At 37.4% G+C, this 24,991-nt stretch overlaps 1 protein-coding gene across 1 annotated transcript; it reads left to right on the top strand.

The window, feature by feature from the left end:
* The first annotated feature begins 1,749 nt into the window (after positions 1–1,749).
* RIOK2 (RIO kinase 2) lies at positions 1,750–24,180 on the top strand. Its single transcript, XM_008055050.1, has 10 exons — positions 1,750–1,922; positions 3,782–3,920; positions 4,623–4,739; positions 7,780–7,955; positions 11,003–11,091; positions 12,891–13,082; positions 15,283–15,375; positions 16,130–16,654; positions 18,575–18,671; positions 23,905–24,180. Exons 1-10 carry the CDS (start codon positions 1,857–1,859, stop codon positions 24,067–24,069), a joined length of 1,659 nt encoding a protein of 552 aa, XP_008053241.1. The 5' UTR covers positions 1,750–1,856; the 3' UTR covers positions 24,070–24,180.
* The last annotated feature ends 811 nt before the right edge of the window (positions 24,181–24,991 follow it).

Here is a 24,991-nt window from a genome sequence, read left to right as displayed (position 1 = left end):
GATAGGATGATCCTTTAGAGTTATGCTGAGTTGAAGCAAAGAGATTGAGTCTTTAGACATCCTTGTCAACAGGTCATTGGATCTGAGAAAACCCAGAAAGGAGGTATGACCTTAAATAAACTGGCTCCATTCAGCTTAAGCAATCCAATAGAGGGGAGAGGATGAAGGGAAGTACGTTAAAGGGTAAAAACACAGAAAGAATACATTCAATATTTGATAGCAGAGTAGGGTGACTATAACTAAACCAAGAATGTATTATACTCAGGTGGTGGATGCTCTAAATACCCTGACTTGATCACTACCTATTATAAACATGTAACAAAATTTCGCATGTACCTCTTAAATGTATACAAATATTTTAAATGTTAGCAATTTGGTTTCATTAAAAACTTTTTGCTTTTATGTCTTTTATGTGAAATACAGAAGGAAAACAATTCCATTTAAATTGAGGTTATTAGTTGACAGTAGTTAATCAAAGATTTGCTGCACTCAAGTAAAAAGAAGCCACAAGGTGGAGCATAGAGGGAATAGAGAGTTGTTCTTTCTTTAACATTCTGTGATTTCAGAGCACCAACTACCCTACCTAACTGGAGAGACAGGAAAGATCATAGTTAGTAGCCTGTCTCCAAAATCCCGTGCCTATTGTATGAAAAGGTTATCTCTGTGTTTGGACCAACCAACATACTCAGAATGAGTCTTAAAGGGAAGGAAAATCAGACATCGGTCTGTGGAATCCCACAGGAAAAAAACAGAGCTCTGTAAATACTAAATTCTAAGGTTTACACTGGGTCCAGAGAGGTGCGAAACATCAGTGATCGGGAATTAGGTCTAGGCTGAAGTGGACCACAATCCTAGACAATATATAGCACCCACAGTTAACATGAGGAGAGTACCAAAATATTTGCCATTTAAAGGTTTAATATATAGCTCATGAAATAAGATAGAAATGCAAACAGTATCATACAAGTTTTGTTGATATCCTGTTGTAAGGAAGATGTGGTAGATTACGCATCCTCGTTGTCGGCGTGCAAGCAGTCTCCAATCCCGCTCCGGAGTTGCAGAGCCAGCGTGGGAAACTCTCCTAAAACCTTTACATCGCTCGTGGGCCCTTGAAGGCCTACCCGCGTAGGTTAGCCCCGAACCATCAAAACGCTCATCGGTATCTATGAATGCGGTCACAGACGTAAGGATGACAGCCGCGCCCTCCACGTGTCACCTTAAACCACACACACACCCCACCCCGTCAGGCGCATGCGCACTCTGAGGACTCGGGGCCCAACTTAGGGTACTGAGCAAGCGCAGTTCCGTGAACCACGCCCTCCCCTGGAAAGAGCTGGCGTGGTTAGGAGTAGATGAAATGCTTGTGTTGTTATCTTTAACAACTTTTACCTTTGACAACTTTGTCCAGACTCTCACGCAGGTCCTTATTCTTGCTGTAAGTCAGTTTGCCTGAAGTAAAAATTGACGTTTGGCGTTAAAATTTCCTCCTTCCCTTAAATTACCATTTTGCGCTTTGAGGCGGGGCGAGACGTTCCGGCAACCAGTCCTGACAGATATGGGGAGAAAATGGCATATTGCAGAGAATATTTACAGTCTACCACCTCAGTCACATAAAAACAACACTTAAAAATAAAATGCTCCGTTCTTCCATAGGATATGCTTCAAAAGACATAGACTTTGTATTTGTCCACGCCAAGGAGAATAGTGCTTCTATCTACTAACAAGGACCTGTACCAAGAAGCTGCGCACGCGCAAGCCGTCCGGCCGCCGTGAAGCGCTCGAGAGGCCTGAATACTGATCTGCCTCGCGCTTTCCGGCAGTCGTGAAGGAGGCTTCTAGGCTCGGTTGAGGCCGCCATGGGGAAGGTGAATGTAGCCAAATTGCGTTACATGAGCCGCGATGACTTCAGGGTCCTGACCGCGGTAAGAAACCCAACAGTCCTTCTCTGTACCTTCCCACTGTGCGTCCTCGTCCTGTTCCTCTAGGTTCGCTGGGAGCTAAGTGGGCGTTCTGAGCTGTGGGGTGTGGTAGAGGCTGGGCATGGAGAAAAGAGCACCGGAGAGTCGGATTTTTAAAAAACTTTTGTTCAGGATCCTACCTTCCCCCAGACCGGGTAAAGGCCCCGTCTTCTGATCGTTTTCTTCCTTTCTCCTCCCATTCGCTTTGCGCTTCAGAGACACGCTTGCATCTCTGTAGCCTGGGAAACTTCCCTGACCCGGGGCTTCGACCAGCTGTGAAGAAGTTCCCTCTTGAAAAGTGAAAGCCATTGAGTCCCCCCCCCCCCCCAGAGTCGCGTGGCAGTTCCGATTCAATCGACACGTTTGTCGAGTTCTTAGTAGCAATATTAGGGGACTCGGCGGGGTACAAAAAAGACCAAAGAGGAGACAGACACAGATCAAGTTAACGAATTAAATAAGCAGTATAGTAGATAAGTGCTATGAAGATGTTAAAGAAGAATAGAGTAGATAGTATGCATCTGGTGGGAAGAGGGGGTGCGAATGCTGTCTTTGAATTGTGTAGACAGGGAAGACCGCCTGACGACTTCTACCTGTTTACTGTTGGTCTTTTTTATTTTTTAAGTTCTTGATCCTTGGTAGGCAGTGAATAAATACTCTAAATATTCTTTAAATGAAAGAGTGAGTGTGGGGATAATAGGAGCTGTATGAGAAGAAACCAGCCCGGTGAAGTCCTTGGAAAGAGTGGGAGATGAGAAAACAATAAGTGCAAAGGCCCTGAGGCCTTAGTTGAAGAAAGGAAAGGCTTATGTAAAACTGAAGCATAGTGAGTCAGAGACTAATTAATGATTGGAGATGTAGCTGGAGAGGATGAGAGCCAGATCATGTACTACAGAGCCTTACAGGATTGGTAAAGAATGTGGTAGGAGCCACTAAATGTTTTCAAATGGGGAGTGACAAAATCAGATCTTATGGCACAAAAATCAATACATACATGTAGGCGTTTGCAGAATAAAGCAATTCATGTATGTAGGAGCCATTATTTTTTGGTAAAAAGCCAACCCGATGGTAAGGACTACCTGTAGGGTATTTTAGAAGTATTTTCCAGCCTTTGCCTGAACTCTACATGCCATCCCATACAGCTGCCACTGTACTAACTGTTCCCTGTGGCCAGTGCTTTCTTACATTACATGCTAGTTCCAAGCTTTTTTCTTTTTCTAATCTCATTTTGTCTGCTTTCTCTGTATGCTCACATGTCAAAGTCAGTCCCAAGTCTTGCTTCTTCCTTGGAACCGATCCCTCGGTTAGAAGTATTTTTGTTCAGAGGTAACCCTGGCTACCTCTTTTTTTTTTTTTAAGTACTTATCACTTCTAATAAAGTTAGATACATGCATTTTTTTATTTCCATAATTGGATAATAAATTATCCAGGGGTAGAGTATGTATATATTTTTAATTCTCCATGGTGCCCAGTACAATGCCTACATAGAGTACTTTCTCATTAAATACCTGCATAATAAATATCTGGAACTTCTGTATTTAAAGACAAATGTTTCGATGTCAACATATATTTTAGAATTTACCACATGTCGTTAACTATGTCAGGCACTCACAATTCCTACCTTCAAAGTGGAGAGACTATGAATATCAATTGTCAGATTTCAAATCATAATGAAAAATATGTTCAAAAAAGGAGATAATTATGTCTCAGAATTAGTTGGAAATGCATGGTCAGGAAACTTTCAAGGAGAAGTTAATTTCTTAGCAAGGTTTTGATAGACAAGGCTTTGTATTGATTATGATTATATAATATCTTTTAAATTTCAGGTTGAAATGGGCATGAAGAACCATGAAATAGTTCCCTGCAGCTTAATTGCGTCTATAGCCAGCCTTAAACATGGTGGCTGTAATAAAGTTTTAAGAGAATTAGTGAAACATAAACTCATAGCTTGGGAGCATACCAAAAGTAAGTATTTTGAGGTACTATTTGGATTTTTCAGGTGATTGGTTTCCCGCAGAGCAGATGTTCAAAAGGCAAGATGTAGAAGTTTTCAGACTATTTAAAGCACTAGACAAAGAACAGACAAGCATACGTTTGCCATATCCTATTGATCAAAACAATCAGAGGATACACCTAGAACAAAGGAGGTGGAGAAAAGGGTGTAGCAGGGTTGCCCTGCATAAGAGTGAGTGGCATAGGGATGTTGTTGCAAGCATGTTTGGAATATACAGTCTGCTACGGAACTTTAGAACATTACTTCTCAAACCACCTGTGGTGAGGGATGAATTTGTTTAGCCTATCACAGAGCCTTTTATAACATATAATAAAAAGTAACTACTAGAAAAATTACATGGATAACAGATACACAAAAACAGGCATAAATTCTTAATATAAAAATTGAAATTGAACTTAAATACTTCCTTTTAGTAGATGTATTTATTTTGCCACACGTAGTTGTAGGCTGGTATCAGACTGTGGGTCACACTTTGAGTAACACTACATTTCTGGAGAAGAGATGCAAATTATAGGAAGAAATTGAAAATGTGTAAGCCTGGGTAGTTTTTCCAACTAAGATTTTCCCATCTTTAAATTGTTTTTATGACTTGAACTGCTGAGACTTGGTTTTACAGTGTAACTGAAATATGGTCTTATTTGATTTTTGTCTAGCTGTGCAGGGCTACCGGTTGACAAATGCAGGCTATGATTACCTAGCTTTGAAAACCCTTTCTTCTAGACAAGTAGTTGAGTCTGTTGGAAACCAGATGGGTGTTGGCAAAGAGTCAGGTAAGTGCTGATAATACTGTGGAAAGCACTTTGTTTGCTGTAGTGTGTATTTTCCCTTGAGACAACATTCCTCCTTTAATTTTTCCCTTATTTCTAACTAAACAATAAATTGGAAAAATGGTTCGAAGCAAATTATAAATGTACCCTTAGTTTAATTATTGTTTTTTTCATTGTCTATCACTGTAAATTAGTTATACCAAGAACTTTCCTCTAATACCTGAAATATTTGGCAAATATTTTATTCGCTCTTATTTTAGTTCTGATAAATTATACATTTTAACAGTTAAAAATATGTACTCAGGGAAGTACTAGACGGTAGTGAATATCTAAAAATTGCAGATACATTTTTCCGTCACAGCAATATGATTAGCAAAGCAAAGTACATATGTGTAAAACCTGGGAAAACATTATATAAAAGCTTTGAACAAATACTTGTGTATTTATTTGTTATTTATATAGAAGACAGGTAGAAATAAAGAACAGAGAATGATTTTCTTTATACCATACCATATACTGCTTTTTATCCTGTGTAGTTTATCCTGTATAGTTACATTGTTTACCTAAGCTTAGGAAGCAAAATTAAACTTTGGAAGTAAAATAATTATTGGGAAACCTACTCCAGAGAAGACTGCTGTGGTCCTTTATATGTTTTTTTATATCTTCTGTATTTATATCCAGTTGTGGTGTATATTTAAGAGGTAAAGCAAGAGTACTAAATACAGTACAACTTATGTGTGTATTTGTAGAAAATGTGTAAACAGAAGTAAGAAACACCCCCTTTGGGGTAGACTCCCTGTTAATTATTTTTACATCCAATCTTAATTTCACTTTGATTATAAATTCATGAATTGACTTACCAATACTCCATATTGAAACAAAAACTTAACTTAAACAGTAATTTTTTTTTATTTGTAAGCAGTTAATTACCTGGTAAAATGATAAATAGTACAAAAGGGTACGATAAAAACCAAGCCTTAGTTGTAACCCCAGGTCTTAATCTCTGCTTATCACATCCCAAAGCTAACACTCTGATGAGTTCTTACATATCCTTCTAGAAACTTTCCATGGAAACACAGCTATATTTACATGTTCTAAGATTTGTGTATATCATTCACATATCTTTTTAATCACAGGTGAAAGCAAACTACTCACTATTCTACAACTACTTTTCTCCACTTGATGCATCCCTGTTACCATTACCATTTCTTACCAGCAGATATGTCTCATAGTTGCAGAGTATTGCATTATGTGGGTGCTTCATAATTGACTTTTATCAGCTCCCAGTTATTAATGGTCGTTTAAGCTACTTGTAGTCTTTTTTTCATTTTTAGTAGAGACACAAGAACACCCTTGTACAAATGTCTGTGTGCATATAAGCACATAAATTTGTAAATACATTCTTATTGGAGTATTTGTTTGGTAGAGCTGCTACTGCTAAATAACACAGACTTGGTGACTTAAAGAACAAAAATTTATTTTCTCACAGTTATGAAGGCTAAAAGTCCAAGATCAAGTTATAATTTCTCCTAAGGCCTCTTCAGCTTGTAGGTATCTACCTGCTTGCTGTGTCCTCACGTGGCCTTTCCTCTGTGTCCTTGATGTCTCTTCCTCCTCTGATAAGGACATCAGTCCTACTGGTTTAGGGCCCTGCCCTTATGACCTCATTTATCCTTAATTATCTTACAGAGGCCCTGTTGCCAAACAGCTACATCGGGGGTTAGAGACTCAACATAGGACTTAGGGAGGGACAATTTATTGGATAGCAAGGCAAAAGGTGTCTACTTTAAAATTCTGACATTATCCAATTTCTCTCCAAAAAGCTTGCCCTAGTTTATAGTCCTGTCAACAATTTGTGGCAGCCTATTTTTTAATAGAAATATAATAATTAAAATTTTCTTCTGAATAATTAGAACATGTTCTAAATGGCAGTATTATATATCACAACTTATTTTGATAGTTGACAGACTACTTATTAGAAGATCTCGTGGCCGGGCTCAGTGACTCAGCCTGTCATCCCAGCACTTTGGGAGGCCGAGGTGAGAAGATTGCCTGAGCCCACGGGTTCGAGACCCACTCAAGCAACTTGGTGAGACCTCGTCTCTACAGTAAATCAAAAAATTAGCCAGGCATAGTAGCCTGTAGTTCCAGCTACTTGGAAAGCTGAGGCGGAAGGATCACTTGAGCCCAGCAGGTCGAGGTTGTGGTGGCTGGGAGTATGCCACTGCCCTCCAGCCTAGGTGACAGACTGAGACTCTTACTCAAAAAAAAAGATCTCCCTTCTAACAACTGAGTATTATTCATTGAAAGACGTGAAGAATTGACCTTCATGTTGTTGAAAAGGAAGAGATTAAACCACTTCTCTCACATGTAGGGCATTAAGGAACAATTAGATGTTTTCCCACTAATTTGAAAGGTTGTTTTTACATGGTAGATACAGGCACTGAGCACCTTTAGAAGCAATAACCTTTGACACATTGCATTTTTGCTGTCTTTTTTAGTAGCTACTAATACATGTTGACTTGTCATTTTGGATTGTAATTAAGGCAAAATGGTGAAGGCCTGGAATATGAAGAGTTTTGACAGATGATAAGTATTTCTAGTTATACAGATTGAGCATCACTAATCCAAAAGTCCAAAATCCAAAACGCTCCAAAATTTGAAACTTTTGAGCATTGCATGATAGACAGCATAAATGATAAATTTCACACCTGCCCTCATGTACCCAAACTTTGATTCATACAAAAAATTATTTAAAATATTCTATAAAATTACCTTCAAGCTATGTATATGCCGTGTATATGAAACATAAATAAATTTTGTGTTTAAACATGGGAGTCCCATCCCCAGGGTATCTCATTATGTATATGCAAATACTCCAAAATCCAAAATATTTCTGGTGCCAAGAATTTTACATAAGGTATACTCAATCTGTATTATGAAAGATAATATATTTGATACAAATAAAATTAGGCAGAGTTAGAATTGCTTTAACTTATTGGAATAAAGGTATAATAATATCCTTTTGAAATCTTGGCTCTAGATATTTACATTGTTGCAAATGAAGAAGGACAGCAATTTGCATTAAAGCTTCATAGACTAGGAAGAACCTCCTTTCGAAATCTGAAAAACAAGCGTGATTACCATAAACACCGTCATAATGTGTCTTGGCTTTATTTATCTCGTCTATCTGCCATGAAGGAATTTGCCTATATGAAGGTATTATGAAAATAATTTTGTGTTTTTTTAGCCAAACAATACATGTATCTCAGGGGCCTTAGTAACAAGAATCAGTCTGTTGTCCCTAGAGTCTAACCTCAGACTCAGTTTCTATAGGCAATCACTTTTAACTCTGTTGATTATTAAAAACGTTGTTGTTTTAAAAAGTTGAATTATTGAAAATTGTTTCAGTATGTGAACGGTTGTTTCTTAGAAGTTCAATTTGTTGTTCTTTGAGTAGATTATTTTAATCTATATGCTTAAATATTTAGTAATCATGGGAGAATTTTTAGAACAATGTAAGTAAGTGATACTGCTACCATATATTTTATATATTTCTAGTCTTATGCTAATAGCTTGAATTATGTGATAGTCAATCAGTAAGTATACAGCTTGATAGGAATCACACATTTTCCCAAAACCATATTATGTGTTCTCCATGGTATTTATGTTGAAGGTAGAGGAGGGTAACCTGGTTACATATACTTCACTCCTTAGATACATTTGTTATTTTCCTAAGAGAGAAAGAATAAAATAAAGATTAAGCAATAGTGTAAGGGTTAGGCTACAGCACAAGTTCTAGATGAATATTGACAATCTTTAATTGTCACTTGTGCTCTTGAACTGCTACAGCATGTTCAGAATGTCTGCACTGGCGGGGGGGGGGGGGAACCTCTTGAAAAACAAATGAAACAAAATTTCTGAGAAGTGAGGAGTCATTCACTTCCTGTCCACAGAAGGTAAAAGGTAGAGTAGACAACCTTTTAAAATTAAGTACTGCAGTATTATGGGGTGAAGGAGTGGATACCAAAGAAATAATCAGTATGATCTATGTCTTAAAGTTGGGAAGATAATACAGACACACATGAAACAAAAAACAGTTTAAAAAAATATGCTGAGTTTTGAGAAACCTCAGAGTAATTTATAAAGGAGGTTTCATGCAATGAGTGGGAGTTGAATAGAGACGTAGAACTTGGAAATTATTTGACTCCAAGGAGAATGCAGTGCATTTGGCAGAGATGCCAGTATGGGTAAAGACATGAATGGGTGAGCCCTGTACATTTAGGTGACACTGAGGAGAGTGTGCTGACGGCACTTCTGGGTGCTTATTGGAGAGAGTGTTGAGAGAATTAGGGCTGCACAAGTGGGTTAAAGAGAGTTTTAAAACCAGGAAAGTCCGGGCTTGGTGGACTCCTGGACTCAGGCAGTCCTCTTTCTTCGGCCTCCCAAAGTGGCGGGATTACAGGCATGAGCCACCGTGCCGGGCCTTCAGTGTGTTACTTTTAAATAGAAAATAAGCTGGGCTCAGTGCTCAGCCTGTAATCCCGCACCTTTGGGAGGCTGAGGTGAGTGGATTGCCTGAGCCCACGGGTTCAAGACCCGCCTGGGCAGCGAGACCTCATCTCTACAATACATCAAAAAATCAGCCAGGCGTGGTAGTGCATGCCTGTAATTCCGGCTACTTGGAAGGTTGAGGCGGAAGGATCGCCAGAGCCCAGCAGTTCGAGGCTGTGGTGGCCGGGAATGGCCACTGCACTCCAGTCTGGATGATAGAGTGAGACTCCAACTCAAAAATAAATAAATAAATAAAATAAAAAATTTAATAGAAAATAAGCCGGGCTCGGTGGCTCAGCCTGTAATCCCAGTGCTTTGGGAGGCCGAGGCAAGTGGATTGCCTGACCCCATGGTTTCGAGACTCGCCCAGGCAAACTTGTCGAGACCTCGTCTCTACAATAAATTAAAAATTAGCCGGGTGTGGTAGCACGCACCTGTAGTTCTGGCTACTTGGAAAACTGAGGCGGAAGGATCGTTGGAGCCCCGCAGGTCGAGGCTGTGGTAGCCGGGAGCATGCCACTGCATTCCAGTCTGGACGACAGAGTGAGACTCCATCTACAAAAAAAAAAAAAAACCAGGAAAGGTTGTTCAGGTCAAAAGGAATATTTACAGCCATTGTAGATTTTTTTAAATTATGTTTTGGCATGAGCATCTTAGTCTGATATTGGTACACAGAATAGGTTAGGTAGGTGGCAAGACATGGAACGCTGGTTGAGTAATCAGGCACAAATGACAGAGGCCTACATAGAAATGCTAGCATTCCAGATGGCAGGGGCATAAATCTAAGGTATTTTAAAGGTAGTAATAACAGAACTTTGTAAACAAGATAGGAGAAGTCAATGCATAGGGAAAAAGATGTGTAGATGATCTAAATATTTGACTCAGATTACAACAGTGTATATGTTTGTCACATAATATATTTGTATTGCATATTATGGTCTGGAGAAAAGCTCAGTGCTCTAAATGTCTGATCTGGTGGAATGCCATATTTCCTAATATACCAGAAGACAGTATTGTCTAAGTCACAGTTTGCTTTCATTTTAATATTTTGAGCACATTTCAACAAATAACAGAGACTTACAACATAAGAGAGGAAATAGCCCAAGAAACCATGAACTTCTTGAGGACAGACCCTTCTTAATACTCATTTTTGTAGCCCGAACACAGTGCTTAATAAATGTTCATTTTTAGTGGAAAGGTGAATTCACACAAACCAGTTTTAAATTATTTTTTGTACAGTTATTCTATTCATTGAATAAAAAAGCCATGAATAAATAACTATTTGGTAACTGTAATTTTATAAAGCCTTGTTGTGTGTTTTTCTTCTGATTGTGGGAATGTACATTTTTTTTTATTGTTCTTTAAAATGTAATGACCACCAGGCTCAGTGGCTCAGCCTGTAATCCCACCACTTTGGGAGGCTGAGGTGAGTGGATTGCCTGAGCCCATGGGTTCAAGACCTGCCTGGGCAACTTGGCAAGACCTCATCTCTATAGTAAATCAAAAATTAGCCAGGCATGGTAGTGCGCGCCTATAGTTCCAGCAACTGGAAAGGCTGAGACGGAAGAATTGCTGGAGCCCAGCAGGTCAAGGCTGCAGTGGCCGGGAGCGGCCACTGCAATCCAGTCTGGGTGACAGAGTGAGACTCCAACTCAAAAAAAAAAAAAGGTAATGGCCACTTCATTAGCTTATACCTGTTTTGCATGTTTTAGGCATTGTATGAGAGGAAATTTCCAGTTCCAAAGCCAGTTGATTACAATCGCCATGCAGTGGTCATGGAGCTTGTAAATGGTTATCCACTGTAAGTATTCATTTTTCTTTGAAGTCATGGAGTCCAATAAATGAATTTAAAGTTCATGTTTTTTAGTAAGCTTTTTTTAATTAATGAAATACTGTTTCTAGGAGGTTAGAAAATGACACAAAGGAATAGACTCAAAGACAAATTGAAAACTCAGTTTCATTCTTACTATATGGACTTTAATCTTTGTTATTCATTCATTCAGTATTTCTTGAGTCTTATTACATGCCAGGCACTTTTAAGCTGAACAGTGAATAAAACAAAGTTCCTGCCCTCATAGAACTTATTCTGATAGAAGGAGACATGCAATAAATAACTGAAGAAGGAAATATATATCAGGTGATAGGAGTGCTATGGATAAAAATAAAGCAGGGTATGGGATAGGAAGTACTAAGAGACAGTAGAAAACTGCTATATCAAATTTTAACTGAAATGGGAAGCCATTGGAGTAAGAGAGCAAAGATCAGATCACTCTGCTATATTAAGAATAGACTTAAGGGAGAAAAAGACAGAATTAGGAATTCAAATTAAGAGACTGTTGCAATAATCTAGGAAAGAGATGGTAGTAGCTCTGATCACAGTGATAGTCATGAAGATGGTGAAAGTGGTCAGATTCTGAAAGTGTTTTTCGGGTTGAACCAACATTGTTTGATTTATTTGGAATAGGATATAGATGTGAAAGAAGGGGGAGTCAGTGATGACAGCAAGGTTTTTGGCCTGAATAACAAATTAATTGACGGGATAAAATTGCTGTTTTCAAAAACTAGAAAGCTACAGGAAGAGCAGTTTAGAGTTGGAGGGTAGAGCAGTATCAGAGACTCAGTTTGGGGCATGATAAGTCTGAGATGCCTGGGAGTTCAAGAAGTCTAGATTGAAATCAGTATGTAAGCCGGGCTCGGTGGCTCAGCCTGTAATCCCACGCCTTTGGGAGGCTGAGGTGAGTGGATTGCCTGAGCCCGCGGGTTCGAGACCCGCCTGGGCAGTGAGACCTCATCTCTACAATAAATCAAAAAATCAACTGGGCATGGTAGCGCATGCCTGTAATTCCGGCTACTCGGAAGGCTGAGGCGGAAGGATCACTGGAGCCCAGCAGGTCGAGGCTGCGGTGGCCGGGAGCGGCCACTGCACTCCAGTCTGGGCGACAGTGAGACTCCAACTCAAAAAAAAAAAAGAAATCAGTATGTATATGGTATTTAGAACCATGACCCTAGATGATCACCAAGAGCAAGTCTGAATAAGAGAAAATAGGTCATAGGATTGACTTTTGAAGAACTCCAAAATATAGAGGTAAGGGAAAAGATGAAAGCTCAACAGAAGAGACTAAGAGTATGATCTGTGAGGAAAGAGAAATGCCTGCACAATATGATGTTTCAAGAGCTAAATGAAAAAAATGTTTCAAGGAGGGCAAAGAGGACATCTGATACACCAGATAAAAGGAGGACCAAGATTGACCTTTAGATTTAGTAGCATGGAAGTCATTGATCTCAATAAGTGCTATTTTTTGGAATAAAGTAGATAAAAACCTGTTTGAATTGGGTTTATTAGAGAGCAGGAGGAAAGAAATTGGAAAAAGCACATGTAGAAGAGTTTGGCTATAAATCAAAGAAATAAGGTTGTGGAAAGGAGCAAGGTGTGGCTTTTTAGTTTTGTAATAGATGGAGGACGTTGCGTTTGTATGCTGATAGAAATGAGAAAGCTGCTGGGGAGAATGACATGAAATAATATATATGCATGCACACATACATGCTTTGGTTAAAACCATGGATCAGTTTAAATAGCTTATTTTCTTATAATACTTTCAGATATCAGATACACCATGTTGAAGATCCTGCATCAGTATATGATGAAGCTATGGAACTAATTGTCAAACTTGCAAATCATGGGCTGATTCATGGAGACTTCAATGAATTTAATCTCATTTTGGATAAAGATGACCATATCACCATGATTGATTTTCCACAAATGGTTTCAACTTCTCATCCCAATGCTGAATGGTATATGCTAACATTGATTATGGATGTGGGTGTGTTTGTGCCTGATGTAATTATTTTTTATTTATAATTTTTCAATTTTGTGATACTGACATTTAGGTTAATAACTTTTGAAGTGGCTGATGTTACTATTATAAAAATTTGTGACTGGATGCAAGGGCTCACAGCAGTTTGAGAGGCTGAGGAGAGGGGATCACTTGAACACAGAAGTTTGGGACCACCCTGGGCAGTATATATAGTGAGACCCCCATCTCTACAAAAAATTAGCCCGGCATGGAGATGCAAGCCTGTAGTCCCAGCTACCGAGGAGGCTGAGATGGGAGGACCATTTGAGTTCAGGAGTTTGAGGCTGCGGTAAACCAGAATCATGCCACTGCACTCCAGCCTGGGTGACACTTAGCCCTGTTTCAAAAAAACAAAACAAAAAATTGGTTTTTTTATCTAAAGGATCTCCAGCAACTAGAATTTTTCCCACAAGAGAATTTTTCTTATCGCTCAGTATTATGAAGGGGGAAAATGTACTTTGATTCAATTTTTAAAACCTATTAATTAAGCATATGCTATGTATTAGAAATCTGAAGAAACTGCCTTCCTGTCTTATTTTTCTAAACAGTGAAGATGGCATCAAAATAATTTTAATTACTCTTGTAATTTGACAGACCTTAGCCATGAAACCCTTTGTTCAAATATATTTTTAGGCAGAAGACCAGTTACCAAAACAGATAAAAGCTGGCCCAGAAGAAGTAATGAAGAAGGGACCCCTAGAACTACTGTGTACTTTTTTGCCTTTTCCCTTTTCTGTCTGCTTCATGGTTACCTCCAAGAGATGTTCAACAATCATAACTCAGTAATCTTGATGGCCTGAGTAAAAGTTGCATTGTTGTACTAGACTCTGTTGCCAGACCAATGATAATTATCTTTTGTCTTTTTTTTTTTTTTTCTCATTTTATTATTAGAAAAGAATTCATGTAAAACTTCATCTCAGGCCTGTCACAGTGGTTCACAGTTGTAATTCTAGAGCTTTGTGAGGCTGAGGCGGGAAGCCAGGAGTTTGAGACCAGCCTGGACAACGTAGCGAGACCCCATATTTTAAAAAAAAAATTAGCTGAGTGTGGTGACACCCAACTATAATCCTTTCTACTCAGGAGGCTGAGGCAGGAGGATTGCTAGAGCCTAGGAGTTTAAGGTTGCAGTGAACTAAAATCAGGCCACTGCACTCCAGCCTGGGCAACAGAACAAGATTATGACATTCCAAGTTTAGGCTGCTTTGTTCTGTAGTCTATGGGGAGACATTGATTTAATTTGAATTTTTGTGAACTAGTGCTGGGCAAAGGCAAATGTGCTAAGCACTGGAGATTGATATATAAATAAGCCCCATATCTGCTCTTGAAGAAGTTACGGTTTAATAGAGAAGATGTGAACATACATATATAAAATGATCATTTTAAAATTTTTCAAGATTTTTCCCAGGATGCCGTGCGAGCAAAGAAAGGAAGCAATGTCTTCCTATTTCCAAATTTCGTCTTTCTCAAGGAGATAGTCAGATTCATATCATCCTTCCTTAATTCACCCTTATCTGAAAATCTAGAGAATCAAATCTGGTATTGCTGCTTTATGGTGTCAAAAAAAAGCAACCTGATACTCAGAAATCTTTTCTGCTCTTGACCCAGATTAACATATCTTCGGATCATTTTTATAAGCCAGGCATTATTTATTTCTCTGGGTGTTATTGCAGATCAGCTGATGAATAATAAAGATACGAAACCATAATTCAGTAGTCTTGTCATTAATCTCTTTTATTTTCAGCTTTCCCAGTTGAACAGGTATTTTCATGAGTGCTACTGATAGGAGGCAGAGCTAGACAGACTGGGGACTAAAAAGGATTAGTAGAAACCTGTCCCCCACTGTAGGCCCATAATCTCTTCTAGTATATCTTACTATTACTAAGTAACGGTGTGGGGGAAACCTTGAGTTTCTAACCATAGGGACTATATGGCATTGATACTTTGAGACTTCCTCAGGTTTTTTTTTTCCTAAACACTGGCAACTGATTTGTCTCTTTTTTTTTCTTTTGTGTAATATCATTTTCTCCTTTATGTAAGGAGCAAGAGTACTGTAACAAATAATAAGGATATTATCGTTGGATAATAAAGAAAAAGATAAACAACAAAGGCTGTGTCAAAAATGACTCTTGATTTTGCAGGTATTTTGACAGAGATGTTAAATGCATTAGAGATTTCTTCATGAAACGTTTCGGCTATGAAAGTGAGCTTTATCCAACCTTTAATGATATCAGGTTTGTACTCAGCATTGCTTAAAATGAAGGGATCCTTTAAATACCTGATTTATTTGTTTTTAAAAAATTAACATTTTCTTCTAAAAAGAATTTCCAAATAGTGACCTTCGACACATTATGGTTGCTGTTGAGTATCATTGCTTTATAGTAGTACATAAATGAAATTTCAAAACTTGAAAATACCTGCCTTTGGTCCACTAAAGTATTGCTATTGAATTTTGGAAAGGAACATATCTAGTTTCTTATAAGTTCAGGAACTTTTATTCCATTTGGATGCTATGTAAGTATCCCTTTAATAAGGAATCAAACCATGTGGTTTTGAAATTTATGTTTTTCTTTATTTGGAACAGAAGCTATCTTTAATTGATTCTTGGGACATTATGAATATTCTCAAAGCTAAATTTTCTCATATTTTATACATTTAAGATATTTTCTGATTTGGAATGAGTCATATTTAAAATAAATCTTTAGCTCTCCGATAGTTAATCTACTAAATTAACATCACCTGGCATTTCTATAACCTGTCTATTAATATTAGTATTCTTCAGTCATATTATTTTCTTAAAATGACAGCCAGCATATATCTTTCATGTTGTGTACCTAAGTAACTAAGTAATGCATTGTAGGCAAAGAACGATCTTATACATATATAAACTATTAAACTCACTTGAGAATCATAATTTATCAGAGTAATAAGTATGTACTCATCTCAAGTATTTTTTCCCTCTTTCAACATGTGACATTTTTTTCCTAGGAGAGAGGACTCTCTCGATGTGGAAGTTTCTGCCAGCGGCTACACAAAGGAAATGCAGGCAGATGATGAACTGCTTCATCCAGCAGGTCCAGATGATGGAGATATTGAAACAGACGAGGGTTCTGACTTCTCATTTTCTGATGAAGAGGTGACAGAAAAAACACAGGTTTGTAGGTCAGAAAATGAAAGTGAACAGAACTCCATGGATAAATCCAGCGGCTGCTGTGGCAGGTCATCCAGAGTCCTTGAGCAACTACAGGAAGACAGTTTATCCAAGGAGAGTGCTGGAGCACACGGTTTTGAGATGACTGAATTCAGTCGAGCTTTAGGAGAAATAAAAGGGCAGGTTGTCAAAAACAATTCTGTAACTGAATTTTCTGAGGAGAAAAGCAGAACTGAAAATCACACCAGGCAAAATGGTCAGACAGGTCAAGAAGGAATCCCTGCTGACTTTGACGACTATGAAGATGAATGCCCTCATCTGATTGCCTTGTCATCATTAAACAAAGAATTCAGGCCTTTCAGGTATAGATTTCTATTGATTGTTTTTTATTTTAATCTTGGGACCAGTACCTTCTTTGATTCTGGCAAATGAATGTTTTTTTCAATGATGTAGCACTATTTGTAAAATGAAGGCCAAATAACTTTTTATTGTTAAAACTCTTAAGTATCTTCTTTTTCAATTGATGCCATTCTAGGCAACCTGTAGATTAAATTTCAAGTAATTCTGTCTTAAAATACAAACGGGTGACTTTCAAAGAATTAATGTAGGTCTCTTGATAAATTTATCAGGTTTTAGATGGATGAGTTGTTTGTTATATATTTTTATAATTATACATATGTATGTTTGGGCTGTAAAGGCATGTAAATATGTAAAGCATGAAGTAAATATGCTTTGTACATAAAATAGCTACAGGAGATTTTCTCTGGTGCTCTGAGCTTTCTGTCCTTTGTTCCTGTACGGTTAAAATTATTTAATGGTATTATGTTTTAAGATTTTTTTTGGCAAATATCAGTCAGCTCAGTTTAAATTATCAAAAGTTCTGGATTTGGTATTTTTAGATTTGGGATAGTTTATCCAGAATCAGACCAGAGTTTAATGAAATGCTGATTTTATTTATTTCAAAATAGTAATATGAGAGTTAAAACTAGATTGGCAGTATATTAACTAAGCATTTTCCAGTACATGTTTGGACTTATATCTTAAGGCTGCCTTTATTTTTACAGTTCATGAAGCAAAACATGAGAATTTTGTTTCTATTCCATATGGTTCTGTATCCTGCATCTCAGGGCTACTGCCATTTGAATAATAAACTTGGCAAATTAAAGTAGATGCTTAAGAAAAAAGTCAGAGGTTCAGTATCAGTCTGGATTATTTGGAGAAACAGAACCAATAGGAGATTTGCTATAAGGAAATGGCTCATGTGGTCATGGAGGCTGAGAAGTCACATAATCTGTAGTCAGCAAGCTAGAGACCCAGAAGAGCCGGTAGTATAAATTCCAACCAAGTTTGAAAGCAGGACGAACACAGTGTCCCAGCTCACAGGCAGACGGTGAATTCTCTATTACCCCAACCTTTTGTTCTAAGACTTTCAGTGGATTGGTTGAGGCCCACCCACAGTGGGGAGGGCTGTACTCAGTTTACTGATTCAGAAACACTTTCACAGACACACCCAGATTAACGTTTAACCAAATATTTGGCGCCCTGTGGCCCAGTCAAGCAGACACACAAAATTAAATACCACAATAATAGAAGAAAATCTACATAGGGTTAAATATAGTCTTTTAAGCTAAAAATTGGAATAATAGTTTATTCTCACTTTCCAGACACATGCTAGGCAAAACTCATTCAAAGTAGAAGCAAAATAGCAGTTGTTGCTGAAAAGTATGAACTGGTAGGAGTTAATGTTGTCTGAGTTCTTAGGCATCATATATACTAAAACTTTGAGCCATGTAAAAAACAAGTTAGACAGTGTCTGTGGCTGCAGTTTTTCCACTGTAGCAGAGCTGACTTGTGTAGAGTACTGTACTGTCTCTGTTATGTCTTCTGTTGTCTGGGAAGGTAGCAAAAACAAATGTCTCAGAAATTTAGATAGTGAAAGACAGATTTGTAGTATAGTTCATTGAAAAAAGAGGAGAGAATTAGGAGAAAAAGACATGAATTGTGGGGAAGTGATAAATTTTGATTGGCAAAACATTCTACCATTTTGAAATTTTGATAGTAACTATAACTGTCAGAATGCTGGAAAATGAAAATTGTCAATATATTGGGCTAAATTGTAGGTGATTTTTCCTTCACAGGAATTTTAAATACAGTGATCTTTCTATGGTATTTTATGTCTTCAGTTTTACTACATATAAGAAAAATATAAATTAACTTATTAAAAAGTGACTATTACATTATAAAAGTCAACTAGATAATTTGTGGGTTTTTTAACATTTTAGAGATGAAGAAAATATGGGAGATATCAAGCAATATAGAACAAGAACTCTGAGTATCACTTCTTCAGGCAGTGTCGTAAGCTGTTCAACAATTCCTCCAGTAAGTAGTCATTCAACATTTACCAAATGTTTATTAGGTCATTACTGTGGACAATGAGCTCAGTCATTGTGAGGATTATAAGGTGTATAAGACAGCCTCAGTCTTGAACCTTAGATGTTAATGGTGTAATTATAGTAAGAACAAATTTAGTAATGTAGGAGAGAGGGCTCGCTTTTAGTTGGAATGATCAAAGGTTTCAAGAAAAAGATGGGCATAAGTTAACTTGAACTTGAAAGAAAAAAATCAAAAAAATTTAGATTTAAAGAGGACTTTGTAGATTCTTAGGGGTTAGTCCCTTCATTTTGGCAGTGAAAGCCCAGATAGGTAATGTAATTTTGCTCAGTTACCTAGTTAGTGACTGGTGTGTGAAGGTGCACCAGCTTCACTAGCTAGTTTGCTCTTAAATGTTGAAAGAGAAGAATAGTAAACTTTAAAAAATTTTGTATTTCAAGTTTTTGTTGGCCGCTTTGTCCAAAACAAGAAGAGCAATTACAAGAGATTTTTTAAAGGGCTGTTTCCTGGACTGGATAATTTATGAGCACAAATAGTCTAATTCCTAGTGAGCAGCTTTTCTGCCTGCCAACCTTCTTTTGGAACTACCCAGAAAGAAGAGTCATTTTAGAGATGAGTATGTCCCCCAGAACAAAGCCACTCTTACTGGCCCATGTAAGTGTGTGTTTGTCACTCCTGTTATCTGTCAATATTACAGAGACATGTCACTCTTGCCATATGAGAATGACATGAATTTTCAAATATCATAATTTCTTTGAAGAATGAAACAAAGTTACTATTGGTTTTCTTATTACTTTTCTGAAGCTTTTGGTAGTCAACAAACACTAGTGTCTAAGCCTATAGCATACCACATTACTTCCTGGCTTTTATATTTTGATATTTTAATTTCAAATTTAGTAGTTTGATTGAACTTTCTAAAGAATTATTTTCTGTCCACCATTAAGAGAGTAAGACAGCATGTATCAAGTTTTTTTCATAAATTAAGATTACATAATTAGTGTATTGGATTTTTTTTCCTTCTGCTTAAGGTATTAAGTTGAGTACCACTGATACCAGTTTTTAGCAATAGCTTTACTCATTGTGAGCAAAAGAAGAAAGTCAGTTTAGAAGGTGAAAAAAGGAGGAAATAAAATTATTAGATGGAATGTGAACTTAAAAGGACAGAAAATAACTTCTTTTTTCTGAACTTCTTATTCCAAGTTCAAAAATATTGTCAGTAAGTTAAAATATATGTCCTGTGTTAGGCAATATGGGTTGTTTACAAAATTAAATGAGAGCAATCAAAAACAAGGTAAAAATAGCAGTACCAGCCGGGCTCAGTGGCTCAGCCTGTAATCCCGCGCCTTGGGAGGCTGAGGTGAGTGGATTTCCTGAACCCAGAGGTTCGAGATCCGCCTGGGCAACTTGGTGAGACCTCATCTCTACAATAAATCGAAAAATGAGCTGGGCGCAGTAGCACGCACCTGTAATTCCAGCTACTTGGAAGGCCGAGGCAGAAGGATCGCCGGAGCCCCAGCAGGTCGATTGCACTACAGTCTGGGCGACAGAGTGAGACTCCAACTCAAAAAAAAAAAATAGCAGTACCGTATTTTATGGCCCACTTTTAGTTCTGGGGCTTTTACTTGATATTAGAAACATTTAGAGCTTATTAGACTAATAAAAGGTGAGATTCTAGATATGTAATTGGTTCCATATAATCTTCCTGAGGGTCTGATAATTTACCTGATTTTCTGAACATAAAATTGAAATCTATGAAGCATCTGTTAATTATACGAACAGCTAAAAATCTTTTGTGTGTTATCAACCTTTCTTAGGGATTTCTAATGGTAGCCTGGATATCACTTCATAGTAGCATACCCACTCTTTGCTTTGGTATTTTCTACGCTTATTGGGATTTATTTAAACCTACTCTCCCCCCCCTTTTTTAATTCTCAGAATCAAAACGTAATAGTTTTTTATCTAATGACAATGGCGTAAAATTGGTAATTGCACATAAAGAAAAGTTAGATTACTGATTCATGCTACTTCTTTAAATTTTAAGTTATCCTCTCTTCTGTATTTGAAGATGATGGCACTGACATTGTCAAGAGGTCAGGTTAAAGTGGTGTTTGCATGTTTTAACCATTATTCATTTTACTGTTTGATCCTACTTTCATTTCCCATCTCTTATAAGCAGCAGCATGAACCTAAAAGCATAGGGTCAGGCCTTTAGCTCTTACCTCTTATACAATGTTATATGAATTACATTATAAAGTACAAATTTGTCTTCTAAGAAGGAAGGGAAAAAAGATCTCTTCAACCTACCTTGATCAATAAAAGGGTTTCTCTCTGTCTAATTACCTGAAACAAATTCATCATCTTAACTCTGCATTCTCTGGGAAAGATTATCACACTGTTTTCTATGGGACCACATTTCATTTTGTTAAAAGACCAAGAGAAGACGTACTGTTTTGTTACTTCCATTACTTGACAATTTTGTTTTAGAATCTGTACAAAGACAATAATTTAAGATTGATTTTTCTCCTTAAAATACTTTTTATAGTTTTTACTTTGGACCATTTATGAACTCTGTCTTTTGTAATATGTAACAGAATTAAATTATAATTAGAGCATTTTAACAATGAGAAAATTGGAATCCAGACAGGTTATGTGACTAAAAATAAGATATATTGCTTTTTAATAAATATGTATGTATGTGGCCACCACTTCCTAGGACATTTTTGCTTTACAACAAAAAAAAGAATATGATTTGTATTAATTTTATATACTCCCTAAAATAAAGAAAAATTTTTTTAGTGTTTCACCATTTTTTATATATACTAAGTGTGACTGTTCTCCCTCTTTTTTTACTTTAAAAAATAATCTTTGACCATTGTCTTACTAAGTATGGCCACGTGCTCTTTGAGCTATGGCCAGGCCATGTTTCCTGGCTTTGGCCCCCTCCCCTACCTTGGGGAGGTGAATCTTTTCTCTCTCTGTCTCTCTCTCTCTCTCTCTCTCTCTCTTTAACTTACTTTTAAATAAACTATATTTTCTAATCTAAAAATAATCTTTGTAAATTGTTCTGAACTTGGAGGCAGGAGCATGCACATTAACCTGTCATCTCTCTCTCTCTCTCTCTCTCTCTCTCTCTCTCTCTCTCTCTCTCTCTCTCTCTCTCTCTTTAACTTACTTTTAAATAAACTATATTTTCTAATCTAAAAATAATCTTTGTAAATTGTTCTGAACTTGGAATCAGGAGCATGCACATTAACCTGTCATCTGCTTATTTTGCTTGGCATGTTTATCTTTACAGTCTCATCAAAGCAAAGAACTAAGGGAAAATGCAAGCAGGTCATTTAGAAAAGAAATTGGGTTTTGTTTTCCCTTAGAAATATCCTGTAGGCCTCTACTACTGCAGTCTAAACATGGTGCACTTGCCACTGTCATCTTCGAGGGACTTTTCATCTTTCTCTTGGTTACTGCTTTATTTAGCAATATAGATGCTAGTTGTTTTTTGAATAACATTTTTGGGGGCCTTTCATTACTAAAAATGCCTTTATTCTGTCCTCACACTTGATCGGGAGTTTAAATATTAGGATTGTGCAATACGTTTCCTTCAGAATTCTGAAGGCATTGTTCTCTTGTTTTCAAGCTTACAGTGTTATATTTAAGGAAATACTGTTCTGATTCCAGAATCTGGGCTTCTCCTTAAGCGAGGAGGCAGTGATAGTTGCCTAGCTTCCTGGGGCTGGAGACAGTCCTGACATTTGCCTGATTTACTGCTTTCAGTCCTAAAACTAAGGGAATATCAGGTGTTTCTGGGGCGTGGGCTTTCCTGGATTTAGCCGAGGTGCATCTCATAGGATATGAGCCTCTAGAAACTTGAGTTCTCTACTCTGTTTTCTCCTCTCTTCTTGTACTTTTCCTCCTACTAAGAATCATTAGACTAAAACAAAGAGGGATAACTTGTTAAAGCCAGTTGATTATAGTGACTTAATGTAAAATCCAAAGTCTACATATAATTAATAGATCCACAGCTTCGCATTATATGTATACAAACTCAAGAAACAGTGCGATAGGCAGGCTCATTCTTCCAGCCCTTTTCTGCCTCTCAAATCCATTGTGCTTTAATTTTTTAACTTAACAGAGTCTTAATAAATGCTTCTTTGTGTCCAGCATATTGGAGGGCATATTAAGAAGAACTTTGCTTCTACATAGAAGAACTTTGCAGTGTTTATCTTCCTTTTTTTTTTTGAGACAAGTTGGATGATGCAAGATTATGCACATTTAAATAACAGGCTGTAGCGCTTTAGATGAAGAAAGGTCATTGTGAACTGAATGTTTTACATTTTTTATTTATCGTGTAAGTCATGTGACATGCACAGCCTGTGTCTTAACTAATAAGTAATTTGAATTTATGATCATTCACTATAGGAAAGCATTCCACAATTCCAAAAAAACTGTGTGAAGACTTGTCTATGAGTAACTCCTACCATCAAGTCATTTCTGCACTTGAAGTTTTAAAGACATTCTTGGATATATTGAGCAATAGTGAATGCTTTCAAAAACTCCCCATTACAAAACTGTGCCTGCTTTTAACCTAGAAAGCAGAGAAACAAGTAGTTTTCATCTTCTTTGTTTCATTAGTTTTCATTATGAACACTAGGTGGCACTATGGCTTTTTTTTTTTTTTTTTTTTTTTTTTTTTGAGTTGGAGTCTCACTCTGTCACACAGACTGGAGTGCAGTGGCATGCTCCCGGCCACTACAGTCTCAACCTGCTGGGCTCCGGTGATCCTTCCACCTCAGCCTTGCAAGTAGCTGAACTACGGGCATGCACTACCACACCCAGCTAATTTTTTAATTTATTGTAGAGATGAGGTCTCGCCAAGTTGCCCAGGCGGGTCTTGAACCCGTGGGCTCAGGCAATCCACTCACCTCAGCCTCCCAAGTGCGAGATTACAGGCTGAGCCACTGAGCCCGGCTGGCAATTTGTTATTTAAAGAATTGTGACTGTGGCATACTCTGCTGTATAATCTGTGTTTCTGTTTGGAATTTAATGTCTCCTATTTTATAGCAATATCCTTATAGTACTGTCAGTGTTTAGAATTTTTAAAATTGATGTTCTCAACATATAAATTTAAAAGATATTAGCAGTATAAGTCTTTGTTTTATAGAGTATCTACTTCTTATCAAAAATAGCTAACTGTCATTGATACTAATTTACGAAATCTTTCCAGGAACTGGTGAAACAGAAGGTGAAACTTCAGTTGACCAAACAGCAAAAATCAGCTATCAGACGCCGATTGCAGAAAGGAGAAGCAAATATATTTACCAAGCAACGGAGGGAAAACATGCAAAATATCAAGTCAAGTTTGGAAGCAGCTAGCTTTTGGGGAGAATAATATATTTAAGATCTTGGATATTTGTAACATATATATTTTTAAATCACTGTAACTCCTTTTTAAGCAACCTTTAGTCTTTTCAGGATATAAATAAACCTTTTCATCTGTAAATTTGGATCATTCAATACATGTCTCACAAAGAATAATTATCTACTAAAGCAATTCTTTTTTTCCAAAGTAATTTAAATAGCGATGGTAAATCTAAAATCATTTTTTTCAAAATAACTTTATTAGAAATATTTGCATATTTTAAAAAACTAGGCCGGGCTCGGTGGCTCAGCCTGTAATCCCATGCTTTGGGAGGCCGAGGTGAGTGAATTGCCTGAGCCCGTGGGTTCGAGATCCACCTGGGCAACTTGGCGAGACCTCATCTCTACAATAAATCAAAAAATTAGCCAGGCGTGGTAGCGCATGCCTGTAGTTCCAGCTACTTGGAAGGCTGAGCAGAAGGATGACCAGAGCCTAGCAGGTCAAGGCTGCGGTGGCCGGGTCCAGTCTGGGTGACAGTGAGACTTCAACTAAAAAAAAAAAAAACTAAACAAAATAAATATCACTATTTTTGTTTTCTCTGCCAAGATCAGGTAGCTCTTGATTTCAAATCCTAGCATCTTCACCTACTAGTAGAAACAACCTTAAGCAAGTCATATTTCCCTCTCCGCTTTGCTCTCCTCTGCCTCAATTTTCATACTGTTAAAATTGTGGTTGTTTTGATGGTTACATGAGACAGTGTACATAAAGCAGTTAGGACAACATTTAGCATGTCAGTAAGCATTCAGTATAGCATAGCTGTTAGAATAATTATAACAGAATTTATCTATCGAACTCTGCTGTTAACATGGTTGCACTTTATTTGACCACTGGAAGAATTCGCTGCCTTCTGTTTTTTTTTTTTGGAGTTGGAGTCTCACTCTGTCGCCCAGAC

Source organism: Carlito syrichta, unplaced genomic scaffold (assembly GCF_000164805.1).
Source record: "Carlito syrichta isolate Samal-C Ts95f unplaced genomic scaffold, Tarsius_syrichta-2.0.1 Scaffold301643, whole genome shotgun sequence".
NCBI lineage: Eukaryota > Metazoa > Chordata > Mammalia > Primates > Tarsiidae > Carlito > Carlito syrichta.
This window is presented reverse-complemented; position numbering and strand designations above follow the sequence as displayed.

Bases quoted from the DNA above. Each gene is read 5' to 3' on its own strand.
- RIOK2 (XM_008055050.1), top strand. From the start codon at position 1,857: ATGGGGAAGGTGAATGTAGCCAAATTGCGTTACATGAGCCGCGATGAC. The intron at 15,376-16,129 runs GTTTGTACTCAG...TTTTTTTCCTAG, and splicing joins CCAACCTTTAATGATATCAG to GAGAGAGGACTCTCTCGATG. The intron at 16,655-18,574 runs GTATAGATTTCT...TTAACATTTTAG, and splicing joins AAAGAATTCAGGCCTTTCAG to AGATGAAGAAAATATGGGAG.